The following is a 16963-nucleotide window of genomic DNA, read 5'->3' on the forward strand; positions in this document are numbered from 1 at the left end:
CTATAAAAACCAAGATTTCTTCCAGACTACTCATCAATTTCTTAGTGATTGTTCACTGCCTTTAAGATTTTTAAAAAGTTATGTTCAAAGCCTTGCAGGATCTGACCCTTTGTCTACATTTCCAGGCTCACTTCCTGTTCTTTAAACTCCAGCATTTCTTTCTTTTCTTGTTAAGCATCTTTATTGAGATACAATTCATCCACTTAAAGAGAACAATTCAGTGTTTTGAAATTATGGGTTGTGCAACCATTGCCATAATCTATTTTGGAACCTTCTTTTGTCCTCTTCCACCATGCGACCAGCGCACTGGTTTCATTAATGAGGTTCTTGGCATAAAAGTTAACTAGTGAGATCGAAATAAACACACAGACTCAGTTACCTTTTTCTATGACCAGGTCCGAGACGGCTCCCCCTCTGGTTCCCATCTCGAACCACCTGGTAGGGCAGCAAGGATTACTCAGGGCTAGCAGGAGAGAGAGAGGGAGCACGCCAGGGAGTAGCCTTTTATTGGGGAACAAGAAATTCAGGGGAGAATTCCATCCAATGAAGGTTGAGGGGGGCCGCACTCCAAGGTCAGGGTCAGTGATTGGCCCCAGGGGTCAGTGGTCAGTCACACCCCCACACGGACAGGCTCTGGCACCAGGAGAGGGCCGGGAAAGCTCTGACACAGTTTAGCCAGAGTGCCTCAGACCCAAACCGGGAGTTGCCCAGTCACGTGTGAGAATGGCTCCCCACAGTCCTCTGAAACCCTGTACCCAATCAGCCATCGCTTTCCCTAACTCATCTAACTTTCTTATCCCTTAGCTCTAACCAACCACTACCCTACTTTCTGCCTACAAATTTGCCTTTTCTGGACATTTCACATAAATGGAATCATACACGTAGAACCATAATTTTCAAGTATGCATGGTGAGTTGCTTTTTCATTTGTCTACTTTCTACAATTTTACTTCAATAATTGCTATAAAATATATAAAAATGCAGTAATCAAAAAATAATTTAAACTTTATTCCTTTTTAGTTGATTTCTCAGAAAAGGTGGCAAACTCAAGAACTCCCTTCGGAGTGGTTTTTGAATTTTATCTTCTTTCGATTTTTCCCTCAGGATGCTCACTTCTATGCATGATTTCTGGTAAGGCTGGAAGATAGGATAAGCTGTGACCCTTTCAAACACTCTCTCCTCCTTCTCCACTTGAGGTTTTAGGAGAGGAGAAGTTTGACTGGAGAGCTTCCAAGGTTCTCTTTGATCATTTCTTTGCTCTGAGAGTTCTCTTCCTCTAATCATTTGATCTTTATGTCCCTTCATCTGATTCTTTGCCCATGCTACCTTGTGCTTTCCGGTTTTCGTTTTGTGTGTTTTCTGGATATCTTCATTCTTTTCATCCTCCAGTGTTAATATTTTTGGGAAAAGCATTTCACTTGGAAGTTTCTGAGGGAGCAGTTGATACTTTTGGTCTCTGAGGCCCCTTGCTCGTTCGGCTTGGTATATGTGTTTCTCTATGTGATTTAGCTCTCTTTCAGACACTAGATAATCCCACGCGTTGGCATCTTCCGACTTTTCGCTTTGTGATCTCTTCTCCTCCTCCTCTGTTTTCATAATCTCCCACTTTGGAACCATTTTGTAGTCCCATGCTTCTTCCATCATCATTTCTTGATATCGTTGGTAGTAGTATTCCTCTGCTTTAGCAAACCGGAAGTCAAAAGATGTGGCATTAAGTTTAGCAAGTGCTTCATTCTCCTGCTGAAACTCTTGGGCTAACAGTTTTTTCACTCCTGAAGAATGGATGCCACCTAAATTCTTGTCAAAGGGAGTAATTAGATTTTTTAAGTCAGAAGTCTTTTATTCTAGTTCCATACTACATATCTCAAGCAGGCTACTACCCTGCCTGGCACACCAATACTGTGCTCCATTTAGGGTCCTTAACCATGCGTGGTTTATGTTTTCATCATCAAACCTCCTATACTCCCCTCCCTTCCTGCAGTATTCCCTTGTTGAGGACTCTGCCTTAGATTTCCTTGAGAGAATGGAAGCAGTCACCCAAGAGTATCCTCCTCTTCCCACTGCCAAATCATGGCCGCCCTAGACTGCCTTCCTGCCTCCACAGTGGAAACATTGCCCCTTGCCTATCAAAAGACCATTCTTCTACCTGTGCTTTTTGAACTTTAAGAATTACAATTTTCCTTTCCTATATCATTAAAATCTCCTTTTTACTGGATAAAAATATGCTTCAGTATATCATCTTTAAACAAAAATGGAAGCCTTCCTTTACTGTATTTCCCTCTCTGTTTTTTTTTTTTGGTACCAGGGATTCAACTCAGGGGCACTGGACCACTGAGCCCCATCCCCAGCCCTATTTTTGTATTTTATTTAGAGACAAGGTCTCACTGAATTGCTTAGCACCTTGCCCTTGCTGAGTGAGGCTGGCTTTGAGTGATTCTCCTGTCTCAGCCTCCGGAGCCGCTCAGATTATAGGCATGAACCACTGCGCCCTGCCCTCTCTGGTTTTTATCCCCACTTTTGTTCACCTTTCCATAGTACGCCGTGGACAAGTCACCTATAATCCCTCTCCAATTGCTGAACTCATGTTTTCTCCTCAGATTATTTCCACTGAGTTTCCATCCCCTAGTGCTTCTCATACTGTTCTTGTTGAGGTCACGATTGGTCTCCAAATAGAAAATTTAGTGGGCTCATTTCTGTTCCTATCATAATTGACCTCTCAGCAGTGTTTAACTGTGAGACTTTTCACTTTCTTCTCCTTTCAAGCTGCCAAGGACATGTGACTAAGGAAGGTTATCCTGAAATCCTCGACCATCCTAGCCATTTGCTGAGTATCCCCAAGTGACTGAATATCCTGATTGTCTTCCCACCTTATAGCCCATTCCTCCTCCATCTGCCTTGCTGGTCTGTTAAATACAACAGAGGAAACTGTAACTTGAGATACAGCATGGTCACACTTAGGCTTCCTTGGATAGGGATGTTTCATTCAACAAGGTGACATACCATGTGTCAGGAGTGAGAATAAGGGTGAATGAGGGGCAAGCCACACAGGCAAGGCACTGACCTGCATCGGCTCTCAACTTCAGACCTACCTAGTCACTGTGTATTGGACAGACATCTCCACTTGCTTCTTCCCTCAGTTTTCACCTTCTTAATCATCTTTAATTTGAAAATACCCCTCTCATCCATGTTTCATTTCAACCCTGATGACTTCACCCTCGAGTATATCCCCAGTTTTTTTTTCCAAATCTACACTTATTTCCTCTGTCCCCATGCCCACCAGACTGATTAATGCAGCCAGAGTGATCTTTTTGTTACATAATTCTGTCACTCTGGCATAAAACCCTGGGGTAGGGCTCTGTTGGTTTTCGGAGAAGATCCCAGATTCTAGTATGGTATCTATGACCTGGTGCCTGAGGCCCTCGTCTCCAGACAACTTTCTCAGCTCACTGCTTGTTCACTCTACTCCAGCCACACTGGATTCTGTTCCCTGTGAGTATTTTCACTTTCTTCATCTCATCCTAAACATATATATGAGCAACTCTAACCAGAGTACTTGCATCTACAGTTTTTAGATTTTGGTTTATGTGTCAACTCCTCAGACCTTCTGTATGCTCACCAGAGAAGACCCAATCCTTTTGTGACAATCACAATCTGTGATTACTGATTGCTTAATGTCAATGTTCCTCACTAGACTAAGTGCCATGAAGGCATGAGTGGCATTTATTTTGTTCATTGCCCCACTAGAACTCAAAGAATCAAATGCCAAACTAAGCAGGCAACGCACTTTGCCTTGAAATAGGCCTTTTTTCCTTTTCTTTTGGCCTCTAGGCTAAAAGTGTTATCCTATTATTGAATCCAAAGTTCAAGGAAAATGTGTTTCCTCACCTTAATCCTCTTTTCTAGTGGGGAATGGGAACCCACTGCAATCTGAGGATCTTGAATATTTTTAGCCCAGGCCAATCTAGAAGATCAAAAAGAAATTATACAGGATTTGTGGGAAGGTATGGGGAATATGCTCTGGAATGAATAGCATTAGGGAATGATTTGAACCTACTTTCCATATGTAATAGAAGGCATTTCTCTGTCCTAAAGGGTAGGACTCTTTTTTTTTTTCCTTTGAGGTAGTGGGGACTGAACCCAGGGGCACTTTTACCACTGAGCTACATTCCCAGCCCTCTTTATTATTTGTTTGAATTTTGAAACAGGGCCTTGCTAATATGCTGAAGCTGATCTGGAACTTGGAATCCTCTAGCTTTAGCCTCCTGAGTTGCTAGGATTACAGGTGAGTACTACTGCATGCAGATGTATGTTTAACTTCTTTCCCTGAAGCAAGGAAGGAATACACTGTGATAAAAGTATAAACAGAGTCATATTGAGTCTGAGATTGCAACTGTCTGAAGCACCTTTATTTAACCCTTGAGAGGGAAGACCAAGTTGCTATTTCAAATACCACAAAACAGTTTTTGTATATCATGAGTAGAACAAAAAACTTAGCTTTGATGAGAAAAGTTTTCATTTTAAATTTAAATAAAGTTATGTGTAATGTTATCAGAAACAATTTCTAATAGTTATCTACTAGAATATGTTTCATGATTATGGTCAAAGTTTACCTTTTAAGTAGATATAATAGGTGCAGTGGTGCATGCCTATAATACCAGCAACTTGGGAGGCTGAGGCAGAAGGATCACAAGTTCAAGGCAAGCCTCAGCAACTTAGTGAGGCCCTTCTCAAAAAATAAAAAGGGCAATCCCTGGGTTCAATAACCAGTGGCCCACCCCCAATATATAACAAGGTTTTTTGCTTAAAAAAATTTTTTTTTTCAGAAAAATATAGCAGAGAAATTTGCCCTTTAAGACCAGTACAGTCACATTTAGGTATCCTAGAGATCTCTCAACCTGTTTAGTAAGCAAATAAGTTCTATATTTAGCAACCTAGATTATAAATGTTGTTTATTTAGCTTATCTTAGCAATAGAAGAAAAGGATTTTATAACAGAACTGGACGAAGCTAACAGCGTATTTATTAAATAAAGCTAATTTCTTAAAAAGATAGACACAGATGTCTGATTTCAGATTCTCTTTTCTAAGAATTTATGTTGTTTCCATAGCAACATTTCTTGAGTTTACTATATACAGGGCACTGTACTACAACTCAGGTGGATCATTTTATTTAATCTACTAAACAACCTATTAAGTAGGTAATCATCATCCCCTATTTCATGGAGGCCATGAGAGGGTTAGTGACTTCTTAATGGGCCCAGTATTAATTTCAGAAGTGTGATGTGTCCTGCATCCTTATGTCCTTGTGCTACAGTTTGTCCTTTGATGTGTCCTGCATGACTCCTTGTGTCCTTGTGCTACACTATTTGTCCTTGTGCTACATTGTTTCCAGGAAGAACATTTTCTTGCCTGTACCCAAAATGGAAGGAAAATGATACCTACTGATCTTCTGCACTTAGACCAAACCACTCCGAGTCTGTCATCACCAGAGGCTGGGAGAGTGGGGCCTGCACTGCTCTTTGCTCCTTTGATAGTCCCCCACTGTGTCCTCTCTTCAAAGCCCCATTGGTCGCTTGCACTGTTCTTACATCCTTGTGATGATTTTCTCTGAAGTCTTTGGCTTTGGCCATCTCCCTATCAACCGCCAGCTTCACATACAGCATCTTTGCTCTTCCCTCGCTCAGCCCCTGCTCCCCTGAACTGCTCCCCAGTGCTCTAATCTCTCACTTTCTGTTCTGCAAGTACTGGTTTCTAGCCTCTAAAGTTTCCAGCCCTCTTCAGACTCTCAGCTGCTTACTGTTGACCCTCAAGAATGCCTTGAGTTGATTTCTAAGGCAACCAGGAGGAGTCACAAGCTTTTGTATGTGTCATCACTATCCTGGCTGGAGACTACTGTGAGGGGGTGTGTGAAGACACAGTTGTTGGCAGTGAATGGACTTCACTCTGTGAGCTATAGCCAGAATCTAGAAGGGTCTGTGTTTCACAGACACAGGCCCCCTTTTCAGTGCCATCAGAGAGAGCGTCTTAAGGCAGTAAGGCATCTTTCTTTCTTTCTTTTTCTTTTTCTTTTGGCATATTGTGTATTCTTCCCATTAAGATGGAACCTGAAGAAACCCTTGGAGTAGATCCTGCGTGTGTACTTGAGAGGTGCTGGAGGATGCAACAGCATGCCAATGGTCTTATCATTTCTTGAGCTGGTGTTTCACTCAGATAAATGCTGCTATGGAGCTTTCGAGCTTTAATATAGTTTAATATATTTTTAATCAATTTATGCTCATAATTGGTCATTAAAAGATAGGGAAGCAGAAAATATTTCAGTGTTGAAACACAAACCATAGAGATTGCATCTTTGAAGGAATGTACCTATTTCCTCTAAGTTGTTTTCTTTCTAAGCTCAGCAGTGTTATCCTTTTAATGTTATTATCCTTTTAATGTCTGTGAGAGTAGAAGTGACAATTGTTCTTCAATTCAATATTGATAATTTGTCTTCTCTTTTTTCCTATGGTCACTGCCTGAGCCAGGCACTTGTGAAGTGCTAAAAGGCAATATTATATATAACCTCACATGAAGCCTCTTTCAAAGAAAAACGTGTAATTCTGAGTGTGAGCCTCCCTTTTAAAGTATAACTTACATTTAAACTATAACTTACATTTAAAAAACACATGGACTTAAAAGTAGTTTTAATTTAACTATTATGTTGTAAATTGTTTCTTTCTTCATAAGAAACTATACTATATCCTTGATTTTACACAAGTGACAGATGGCTTATGTTTTTGATAATAAAACAATTCTGCTAACAAGAATTGTATTATATTCCTAAATTTTAATTCTTCATAAAAAACTATGAAAAATGTTTAACTAGTTTGAGAAGCCCTGACTCATGAGGGAGATGATTATGGTTCCTGAATGGATAGTATTAGCAATTTCTAATGTAAACTGAACTTGAAATGGACTTCACTGTATAATCAGAGTATACTCAAGCTTCTGGCTTTTGGGATGTCTATATTTGTATGAGTCTATTTCTGGGCTCTCAATTCTGTTCCATTGACTCATTTATTTATTTTTTTACCAATACTTGCTTAATACAGTTTTTATAGTACATTTTGAAGTCAAGTAGTGTCAATTTTCCAATTCTGTTTTCCTTCAGTATTATCTTGGTTATTTGGGCTTTCTGGCTTTCCATATAAACTTCAAATCAGTTTGTAAATATCCATAAAATAATTCCTGTGATTTTGACTAGGATTTCATGAAATTTAAAGATAACTTGGAAATAACTAATATCTCAACAATATTCATGTTCCTTCAATGAATATGGATTATAATTTAGATCTCCTTTGATTTCTTCCATTTGAGGTTTATAGTTCTCATATGGTAAATCTTGTACATGTTTTGTCAGATTTATTGGTATTGTGCTTTTAATTTTAAATTCTACTTGTTCATTTGTTATATATGAAAGTAATAACACTTTTCATATATTAATATTATAATCTATAATCTTGTCATAATTGGTTATTGTTTTTTTGATAATTATTATTACTTTGGATTCTCCATTGTCATTATCATCTGTGAACAAAGATAGTTTCTTTCTTCCCAATCTATATAACTTTCATGTCATTTTCTTATTATGTTCGAACTTCCAATATGATGTTGAACAGGAACGGTATGAAGAGACATATTTACCTTATTTCTTAGGGAGAAAACACTTAGTTTCTCACTATTAAGTTTGATGTTAGCTACAGATATTTTTTCTGTGTTCTTTATCAAGTTGAGGAAGTAACCTTTTGTTCCTGGTTTGTTGAGAATTTTAATCACACATGAATGTTGATTCTGCCAAATGTTTTTTTTCTGTAACTATTGATATGATCATCTGATTTTTCTTTTTTACCCTGATGATACAATAGATTAATTGCTTTTCTAATGTTGAGTTAGCCTTGCATACCTGAAATACTGCCTGGTGATGGTGTGTAAATCTTTCTTATACATTCTCAGATTTTGATTTGCTAGTATGTTGTTGAAATTGTTTGCATCTATGTTCATGAGATATATTAGTGTGTACTGGGTATAAACTCAGGGGCACTTGACCACTGAGCCACATTCCCAGCCCTATTTTGTATTTTATTTAGAGACAGGGTCTCACTGAGTTGCTTAGTGCCTTTTTGCTGAGGCTGGCTTTGAACTTGTAATTTTCCTGTCTCAGCCTCCCTAGCTGTTGGGATTACAGATGTGCGCCACCACACTCGGCTAATTTTCCTTATTTGCAATGTCCTTGGTTTTGATATTAGAGTAATGTTGGCCTCATAGAATGAGTTAGTGTTTCATCTGCTTATATTTCTGGAAAGGCCCATAGAGAAGGTATAATTTCTTCCCTAAATATTTAGAATTTAGTAGCGAACCCATTTGGGCCTGGTGCTTATTTTCTAAGGTTTATTATTTATTGAATGAATTTCTTTGATATAGGCCTATTCAGATTATCTGTTTATTCTTGTATGAATTTTGGCAGATTATATCTTTCAGGGAATTAATTTATTTCCTCTGAGTTGTCTTTGTTGTGGGCACAATATTCCATTATTGTCCTTTTAATGTCTGTGGGACCAGTTGGAATGATGATATGTGTGTGTGTGTGTGTGTGTGTGTGTGTGTGTGGTGCTGGGGACTGAACTCAGCCCTTCCTCTTTACTTCTGATATTGGTAATTTGCCTTCTTTTTTCTCCCTACCTATCTTTTCTACTTCTTTTAGTACTGGGGTTAGAACCCAGGGCCCCACATATGCTAGGTAAACACTCTACCACTACACTGTATCTCCAGCCCTCTTCTTTTTTCCTTTTTTGGTACTAGGGATTTAACCCAGGGGCACTTCACCATTGAGCCACATCCTCAGACCTTTTGAGACTGGGTCTTGCTGAGTTGCTTAGGGCATCGCTATGCTGCTGGGGCTGGCTTTGAACTCTGGATCCTCCTGCCTCAGGTGCACTAGTTTTTGGGATTATAGGTGTGTGTATTGATCTTTTCAAAGAACCAGCTTTTGGTTTCATTGATTTTCCTCTCCATTTCCTGTATTTCAATAGATTGATTTCTGCTCTTTCATTATTTTCTTCTTGTCTTGAATTTGTTATATTTTACAATTTACTGATTTTATATTTCCTTTTGTAATATATTTACTTAATGCTATAAATTTCCGTCTAAGTACTGCTTTTGCTGCATCCCACAAAATTTAAGTTGTAGTTTCATTCCAGTTAGTTCAATATATTCAAAAATTTCTCGAGACTTCTTTGATTTAGAAGTGTTTTATTTTAATCTCCAAGTAGTTTGGAATTTTCTAGCTGTTATTGATTTCTGATGCAATTTCATTGTCTTCTGGAAGCAGATCTTGTATGATTTATACTGTTAAATTTAAGGTGTTTTATATGGTCCAAAATGTGGTCAATTTTGTGAATGTTCTGTGTGAACTTGGGAAGAATATGTGTTACTAGTATTGTTGGATTAATTCTATAGCCACCAATTAGATCCATTTGATTAATGGTACTGATTCAACTATATCCTTATTGATTTTCATCCTGCTGGATCTGTCAGTTACTGATAGAGGATTCTTGAAGTCTTATTGCAATTCTTGGCATATATACGTAATGTATTTTGCCGTTTTGTTGATGCATTCACATTAAGGATTGTCATGTCTTTTGGAAAATTTACCTCTTTATTATTATATAATGCCTGTCTTTATCCATGATCTGTCTGGCTGTGAAGTCTGTTTTTAAAATAGTCTTTTCAAGTTCCTTTTGATTAGCGTCAGCATGGTATATTTCTTCATCCTTTTTTCTTTTTCATCTGTTTAAATTGGGTTTCTTGTAAACAACATGTAGTGTTGGGTCTTTTTTAAAATCTACACCGACAATCTCTTTTTAATTATTTTGGGCTGGGGCTGTAGCTCAGTGGTAAAGTCCATGCCTTGCATGTGTGAGGCACTGGGTTTGATTCTCAGCACCATGTAAAAATAAAATAAAGATATTGTGTATCCATCTACAACTAAGAAAAAAATTAAAAAAAAATTTACTTCCTTTTATTCCGTCTATAATGCTCTGCCTTTCTTTATGCAGATTCAAATATTTGACATATTATTTTCTTTCTTTCTGAAGATTTAACATTTCTTGCAAAGCAGGTCTACTGGCAACAAATTCCCTCCATTTTTGTTAAAATCTTTACTTTTTTTTCACTTTTGAAAGATAATTCTCTGTATAAAGAATTCTTGTTTTTTTCCTTTCAGCATTTTAAATATTTCACTCTACTCTCTTCATGCTTCCTGAAGTCCAATTTAATTCTTGCTCCTCTATACAATTTTTTTTTCCCTTCTAGCTTCCAAGATTTTCTGTATGTAGGTCTAAACCTAGTATTTGATGATGTTGTTTCCTCTTCAGTTTTTAATTTTTATTACTGGCTACATTTTAGGTGTTCAATAGCCACGTGTGGCTAGGATCTTCCGAATTGGAGAACCAGGTCTTGACAATAGAGAAAAAGGGTCCAGTCTAGACCTCTTGCAGTGAGTGGCCCACAGAGGAAAGCATCTGTTAGGACTCTGCCTGAGAGTGTGCCTATCTATTCCCTGCTTCTGTTCATGCCACTCTCCCCTTACTAAGTGCTTCCCTTCTGTGCCTTCAGGTTACCTCTGTCTCTTACCCTTATTTCTCTGGTTTAACTTAGGTCCCATCTACTTAAACACCTTCTTTGGAAGGAAAGGATAATGTTTTACTTCTCCCCTTTAATTTAGCAAACATGAACTGGGGCTGCTATCACGATGCAAAGATCCTTCACATCACCAGGACAGTACTGAGCTGCATTCTTATACTTTGCAGACTATATATCACATCTGGTAATTTAAAAAAATGTTACTAAGACTGTATATATAGTGCTTTTAGCATTTTATTATTGTTAATATAAGAAAGTTAAAAACAAAGATAACTTGCTAGCATGTTATAAATAAAAAGACATTGGGCTGGGGATGTGGCTCAAGTGGTTAACACGCTCGCCGGGCTGTGCGAGGCTCTGGGTTCGATCCTCAGCACCACATAAAAATAAAGATGTTGTATCCACTGAAAACTGAAAAATAAATATTAAAAAATTCTCTCTCTTTAAAAAAAATAAAATAAAAAGACATTGTAATAGTGCTTCCCTTTCTCCTTGAAAAGGAAGAAACTGATGCTTTGCCTCTTTTTTCCCCTCATTTGGGTCTGGAAGATGAAACTGTCTCTGACCTTTAACAAAATACATTCTGTATGTAGGTCTAAACCTAGTATTTATTGATGTTGTTTCCTCTTCAGTTTTTAATTTTTATTACTGTTTCTTCCTCCTATCATATGGCCTTTACTAGTTAGGTGACCTTTGGCAAGTTATTCGGCCTCTCTGGTTTATGTTTACTGTCTTATAAAATTTCTGTAAGGATTAGGTAAATTAACACACATATCTATTGTTCAAGGCTGGCATGCTCTGGAGTACACTGGCTGAAGATGGTTTTGGCATAAGGTTGAGATTTTGATGGGTTAGAAATGAAGTGAGACAGGAATACTGTAGTGTTCCTTATTTGAATAAGTGTCCCTTACTCAAGATCCCTGGTGGAGGCCTGAAGCTGTAATGACTAAACCCTATAAATTACTGTTTTCCATATATATATATATATATATATATATATATATATATATATATATATATGAATGATTTCATTTAATTTATAAATTAGAAAGAGTATAGGGGATTAACCATAATAACTAAAAATAGGATAATTATAATACACTAAAAAGTTATATTTCAAAATATTTTATTGTACTGTAGATCTTAGAACCTCAACTTAAATTTTTTCTTTCCTATTAAGTCAAGAACTTAAGTATTTTATGGCTTATTTTTAGCATGTCCAAATTGTCAATATCACTATTATTTCATTTTGGGGCCATCACTAAGTAAGATAAGTGTTATTTGAACATAAGCTTTGCAATACCTTAACAGTCAATCTGATAATTGAGACAGCTACCAAGTGGCTAACAGATAGGCAGTATATACAGTATGGATCTGTTGGACAATGGGATGACTCAGGTAGTACAGAGTGGGACAAGAGGAGATTTCATCATGCTACTCAGAACAGTGTGCAATTTAAAACTTATGAATTATATTGGAATTTTACATTCATTATTTTTGGACTGTGGTTGAACATGAGTAACTGAAATTAAGAAAAGAGAAACCAAAGATTAGGTAGGGACTGCTATATAAGAACAAAAAGCCTCCTAGCCTCTAACTTCTGCCCCGAGCATTGCATTCTGCTGTTTCACTCTACAGGCTCTTGCTGTCATTCAAAAGGAGAATCTGTCCATAAAAAGACTGGCAATCAATCAAACCTGCTATAAAGAACAAAATGGAGAGCTGGACACAGTAGTGCATTCCTGTAATCCCAGTGGCTCAGGAGACTGAGGCAGAAGGATCACAAGTTCAAGGCCAACCTCAGCGACTTAGTGAGATCCCATCTCAATAAAAATAAAGGACTGGGGTTGTGGCTCAATGTTAGAGCGCCTGCCTAGCATGTGTGAGGCAAGTCTCAGCACCACATATAAATAAATAAAAAAATAAAGGTTCATCAACAACTAATAAAAATATTTAAAAAAATAAATAAAAAGAGCTGGGGATGTGGCTCAGTGGTAAAGTGCTTCTATACCACAAAAAACCCCCAAACCAAAAACCCTTTTATAAGAACATGGGTACTGAGATGTAGCAACAAGTCTTCAACTCTAAAGAGGCAGAGGAAAAATGTTAAAACATTTATCATAAGAAACCTTGAGGGGCCTGAGAAGCCCCTGCATACCCATGGCCGTTCAACTGTGAGGTACAAATGATACTTAATAGCCTAAAGCACCAAGCCGAGAACCTGAACTCACCTTGGCACATCTCTTAATGTGGCAGACCCGGAGCCAAGAATGAAAAACTGACCTCACGAGTTTATTTCTGTTTTTCTGTGGTTCAAGATTTTAACTTTTTTTGTATGGTGCTGGGGGTTAGAACCCAGGGCCTTGTGCATGCAAGACAAGTACTCTACCCACTGAGCTGTATCCCTAGCCCTCACGAATTTACTTTTAATTTAAAACACCGAAAAAAGAATCAGCTTTACTGTTGACAGGGGAAACATGAGGCCTGACAGGCTTATTATCTGTGCACAAAGGGGAAAGATTAAGGAATATTGCCTTGTTATTCTTGCCGCATCAAGCCTGTCTATGCTATTATGATCAGGATGAGACTAATCTTAAATACGCATTAATTAGAGCCCTATAAGCTTTACACAAACACACTCTTATAAAGTAATCCTAGCTATTATTCTAAAAGTCTTACTAAAAATTGGGTCATTTAGTCTGAATATGCTGCAGGCCCTTTCACCCTTTTTATTAGCTGAGTGTACCATTATTATTATGATAAATGCTTTAACAACAATTTTTTTTTCTACGAGTACTTTATAGTCCCCTAATACCTGAAACCTTTACTCTAGATTTTATTACTAAAACTAATCCTGGGGCTGGGGCTCAGTAGCAGAGCTCTTGCCTAGCATGTGTGAGGCACTGGGTTCGATTCTCAGCACCACATATTAATAAATAAAAAAAAATTAAAGGTCCATTGACAACTAAAAATAAAACAAAACAAAAAACCAAAAAACTAATCCTGACCTCAGTATTCCCATGAATTCAAGAATCTTACCCTAATTCTGATATGATCAACTTCTATACTTAGTTTGAAAAATTTCTTTTACCTTACACTCTAGCCTTATAACATTATCTTTATGCTTATTATAAGAAGCATTCTCCACAAACTGACAAATGAGTTACTTTGAGTAAATCATGAGGTTCAAATCCTCATATTTCTAGAACTATTGGACTTGAACCTAATCCTAAGAATCCCAAATTCTTCCTGCAATCTAGTATACCACGGTTTTCTAGAAAGGTCAGTAAATAAGCTATGTGGCCCACAATCTAAAAACGTTCTTTATTGTTTAGGTACTAATTAACCCCCTAACCTCCTCTACTATTATATTTATTCTCAGGAACTATAATTGCCCTGCTTAGTTCTTATTGACTTCTCATCTGAGTAAGACTAGAAATAAGTCCGAGAGAGAGAGAGAGAGAGAGAGAGAGAGAGAGAGAGAGAGAGAGAGCGCGAGCGAGCGAATACACAAATATATACACTTTTTTTTTTTTGTAATGGGATTGAACCCAGGGGTGCTAAACCACTGAGCTACATCTCCACTCCTTTTTATTTTTTGAGCCAGGGTCTCACTAAGTTGTTTAGGGCCTCGCTAAATAGCTGAGGCTGCCCTTGAATTGCCATCCTCCTGCCTCAGCCTCCTGAGTCCCTGGAACTACAGGAGTGCACTGCCGTCGTGCACTGCGGGAATCAGCACACCGGCTCTTATTCCCATCCTAATTAATAACGGAAATCCACGATCCACAGAAGCTGCCTCCTCGCATTTTTCTCAGCCAAGCAATTGCATCAACAAGCCTAACAGCACTCTAATTACTAATCTCCTAGACTCAGGACGATGGACCCTGGCTACCAGGTCAGCCGACTTGCAGCCTGCAGCGAACCGAACCTGGCTGTTTACACGCCACACAACCTAGACTGATGGCTTCTCTTCAAAGGCCGTAGGGGCCACGGACTCCGGCTGACAGCGGCTTCCTCCTGCGGCCCAGCCTTCCGCCGTCCGGGCTCTAACCGATGGCAGAACGCCCGTTTCTGTACCTGCACCGGGAGCACCGCGGCCAGCCGGCTTCCGCGCGGTGGAAGGGCGGCCTGGGAGGGAGCTTTCGCCTGAGCTCCGCGCAGAGCGGCGGGTGAGGGAGGCCCGGAGCCCCGCTTCCCGCGCTGCGGGCCGGCGCTCGGCGCGGGCCCCTGCGCGGCCCCCGCCCCCGCCCCCCGGCCGCCGCGCTCCCCGCCGCGGGCCCCGCGCCCTCCGAGCCCGGCCCCGGGCGCCGAGAGGCGTGGCCGCCCGCAGCACGGGCGGCGGCCATGGCCTCGGTGGTGGAGTACAAGGGGCTCAAGGCCGGCTACCACTGCGGCTACTGCGACTCCGAGGAGGGCAAGGCGTCCTGCGGTGAGTGCCTCGTCCATCCGGCCGCCTCGCGCACAACGCTCGCCGGCCTCCGCCGCGCTCCGGCGGCCCCTGGCGCGGGGAGCGGCTCCGGCTCCCCGCTGCCGCTGGCCTCTTCTCAGCCGTTTCCACTCGCGCTCCATCTCTCCGCTTCACCCTCACGAACGACCGCGGCGCCTCACGGAGAAGGAACGGAAATAGCGGAAAGCTGCCCTCGGTCAAGATGGCGCGGGCGGCGTCAGCCCCCCAGGCGCCCGGCCGCGTCGGGCCTGCGGGTGCCCAAGTGGCTTCGCGCGAGCCTCGGAGGCTCCTGGGCGGCGCGCTGCATTGTGGGGTGGCGGCAACGGCGGCGGCGTTGGGCCGGGCCGCGCAGTGCTTGCGGGGCCGAGGCCATGGCTTCCTGGAACGCGCTGTCGCCTAGCATCGTAGAGTATTTCGAGGGCGAGGACTTCTATCGCTGCGGCTATTGCAAGAACGAGTCGGGCAGTCGCTCCAATGGTGAGCGAGGCGGAAGCGGGAGGCCGAGCGCCGCGGCCCGGGGTTCTGGCGGACCTGTCTGGGGGACGCGGGGCGGCCGGGCCCCTGACCAGCTCCTGGCCGGCCTTGGGCCGCGGCCCCCCGGGGCTGTGGCTGTCAGTTACGTCTGACGCCGTCAGCCTCGGCCGCGAAGCTGCTTGGTGCGCGTCCCGGGAAACCCCAGGCAGCCCCTGCCCGCCAGACGGGCGGGGACGGGCTCGCCCTCGCCTAGCCCGGACGCCCGTCTGCGGGGCCGGGCGCGCTGAGCTGCAGCTGGGACCCGCTCCCCCGAGCGTGCAAACGGGGTGCGGGGCAGGCGGGGGCCTGGTGCGGCGCGCGGCGCGGCAGGTGTGTGCAGTCCGTTGCAGCCTCCCTGGTGGCGCCTGGGTGCGACGCCTGGGGCCCGTGGCTGCGGCCAGGACGGCGGGGGCGTTCGTCTGGGTGTTTGACACTTTGCCTGGGACGCGTGCTGTGTCATTCCTCCACCCACCCGGGCGAGGACACCCAAGTCAGTCCGCTGTCTTGTCCTTCTTCGTGACTCAGGTCTCTCGGGGAAGGCACCAACCATCCTGTTTATTTTCTGCCGTGTCGGGCAGACGCCATGATCCAGGGAATAACTGAGCACTGTAGAAACGGGACAGCATTTAAAAGGAGGGTTAAAGGGAGAAAACCGGATGCCAAAGGCATATGTGACATGACAGCTCTGAGAGGAGAAGCACAGCAAATAGTGGCAGTGGTTGCCTTCGAGTGATAGAGGTTCCATCCTTCTCTTTCTTGAGGATTTTTGTATTGTGACTCTAATATCTATATCATCAGTAAGTTATATTAAACATACCTAAAATTAATATTTTGCTAGGGCCTTAGTTATTTCCCAGTAATTTTAGTAAGAGAAAATTGGCCAAGATAAATGTCTATTTCAAGTTTTGTGGAAGAAACCTGCCTTCAACCTTTTCATCTAGAGACATCAGTATACATTTCTATCATTTCAATTTTAGTTTACCCATTACTGTAGGGCACATATTTGTTGTGTTGGTGGGCATGATTATTCCCATTTTACAGAGGATGGAAATAGAGGTTACAGAGAAACATTCTGGTATTAGTGAGGGCCTGCTAGGTGTCTGGACATTTTTGCTGGGCTTGTGTACCATGCTTTTTCCTGCTTCACTTTGCTCTGTCAGGCCTATCTCTATCTTGACATATCTCTGGTACAGTTTACTATTCACAAAAGGAAAAAATCCACTTCTCTTTTTTTTTTTTTTTGAGACAGGATCTCATTATGTTGCCCAGACTGGTCTGGATTTTTCAGTCCTCTTGCCTCAGCTGGTATTATTGGCTCCACTATACCCT

At 41.4% G+C, this 16963-nt stretch overlaps 2 protein-coding genes across 9 annotated transcripts in view; one reads left to right on the forward strand and one right to left on the reverse strand.

The window, feature by feature from the left end:
- Positions 1–375: 375 nt before the first annotated feature.
- Positions 376–15020, reverse strand: LOC114088627 (trichohyalin-like). The gene is made up of 3 exons (XM_027930331.2): positions 14752–15020; positions 3885–3960; positions 376–1796 (listed from the first exon to the last, which is right to left on the reverse strand). Exons 1-3 carry the CDS (start codon positions 15018–15020, stop codon positions 999–1001), a joined length of 1143 nt encoding a protein of 380 aa, XP_027786132.2. The 3' UTR covers positions 376–998.
- The window catches only part of Ate1 (arginyltransferase 1), a 145430-nt gene continuing 143457 nt past the window's right edge, over positions 14991–16963 (forward strand). For 5 of the 8 annotated variants that reach the window (XM_027929967.2, XM_027929970.2, XM_027929971.2 and 2 more), the window contains exon 1: positions 15408–15598. In XM_027929967.2, coding sequence (XP_027785768.1) covers positions 15493–15598 — 106 coding nt within the window. In that variant the 5' untranslated portion in view covers positions 15408–15492. Of the gene's footprint in view, positions 15104–15407; positions 15599–16963 lie in introns of those variants that run through there. The other 3 variants (XM_027929968.2, XM_027929973.2, XM_027929972.2) reach the window with 3 other exon arrangements.

This window comes from Marmota flaviventris, chromosome 4 (genome assembly GCF_047511675.1).
Source record: "Marmota flaviventris isolate mMarFla1 chromosome 4, mMarFla1.hap1, whole genome shotgun sequence".
Taxonomy (NCBI): domain Eukaryota; kingdom Metazoa; phylum Chordata; class Mammalia; order Rodentia; family Sciuridae; genus Marmota; species Marmota flaviventris.

Bases quoted from the DNA above. Each gene is read 5' to 3' on its own strand.
- LOC114088627 (XM_027930331.2), bottom strand. From the start codon at position 15,020: ATGGCCGCCGCCCGTGCTGCGGGCGGCCACGCCTCTCGGCGCCCGGGG. The intron at 3,961-14,751 runs GTACAGAAACGG...TTGATCTTCTAG, and splicing joins CCGCGGTGCTCCCGGTGCAG to ATTGGCCTGGGCTAAAAATA. The intron at 1,797-3,884 runs GTGAGGAAACAC...CCCTTTGACAAG, and splicing joins CACTAGAAAAGAGGATTAAG to AATTTAGGTGGCATCCATTC.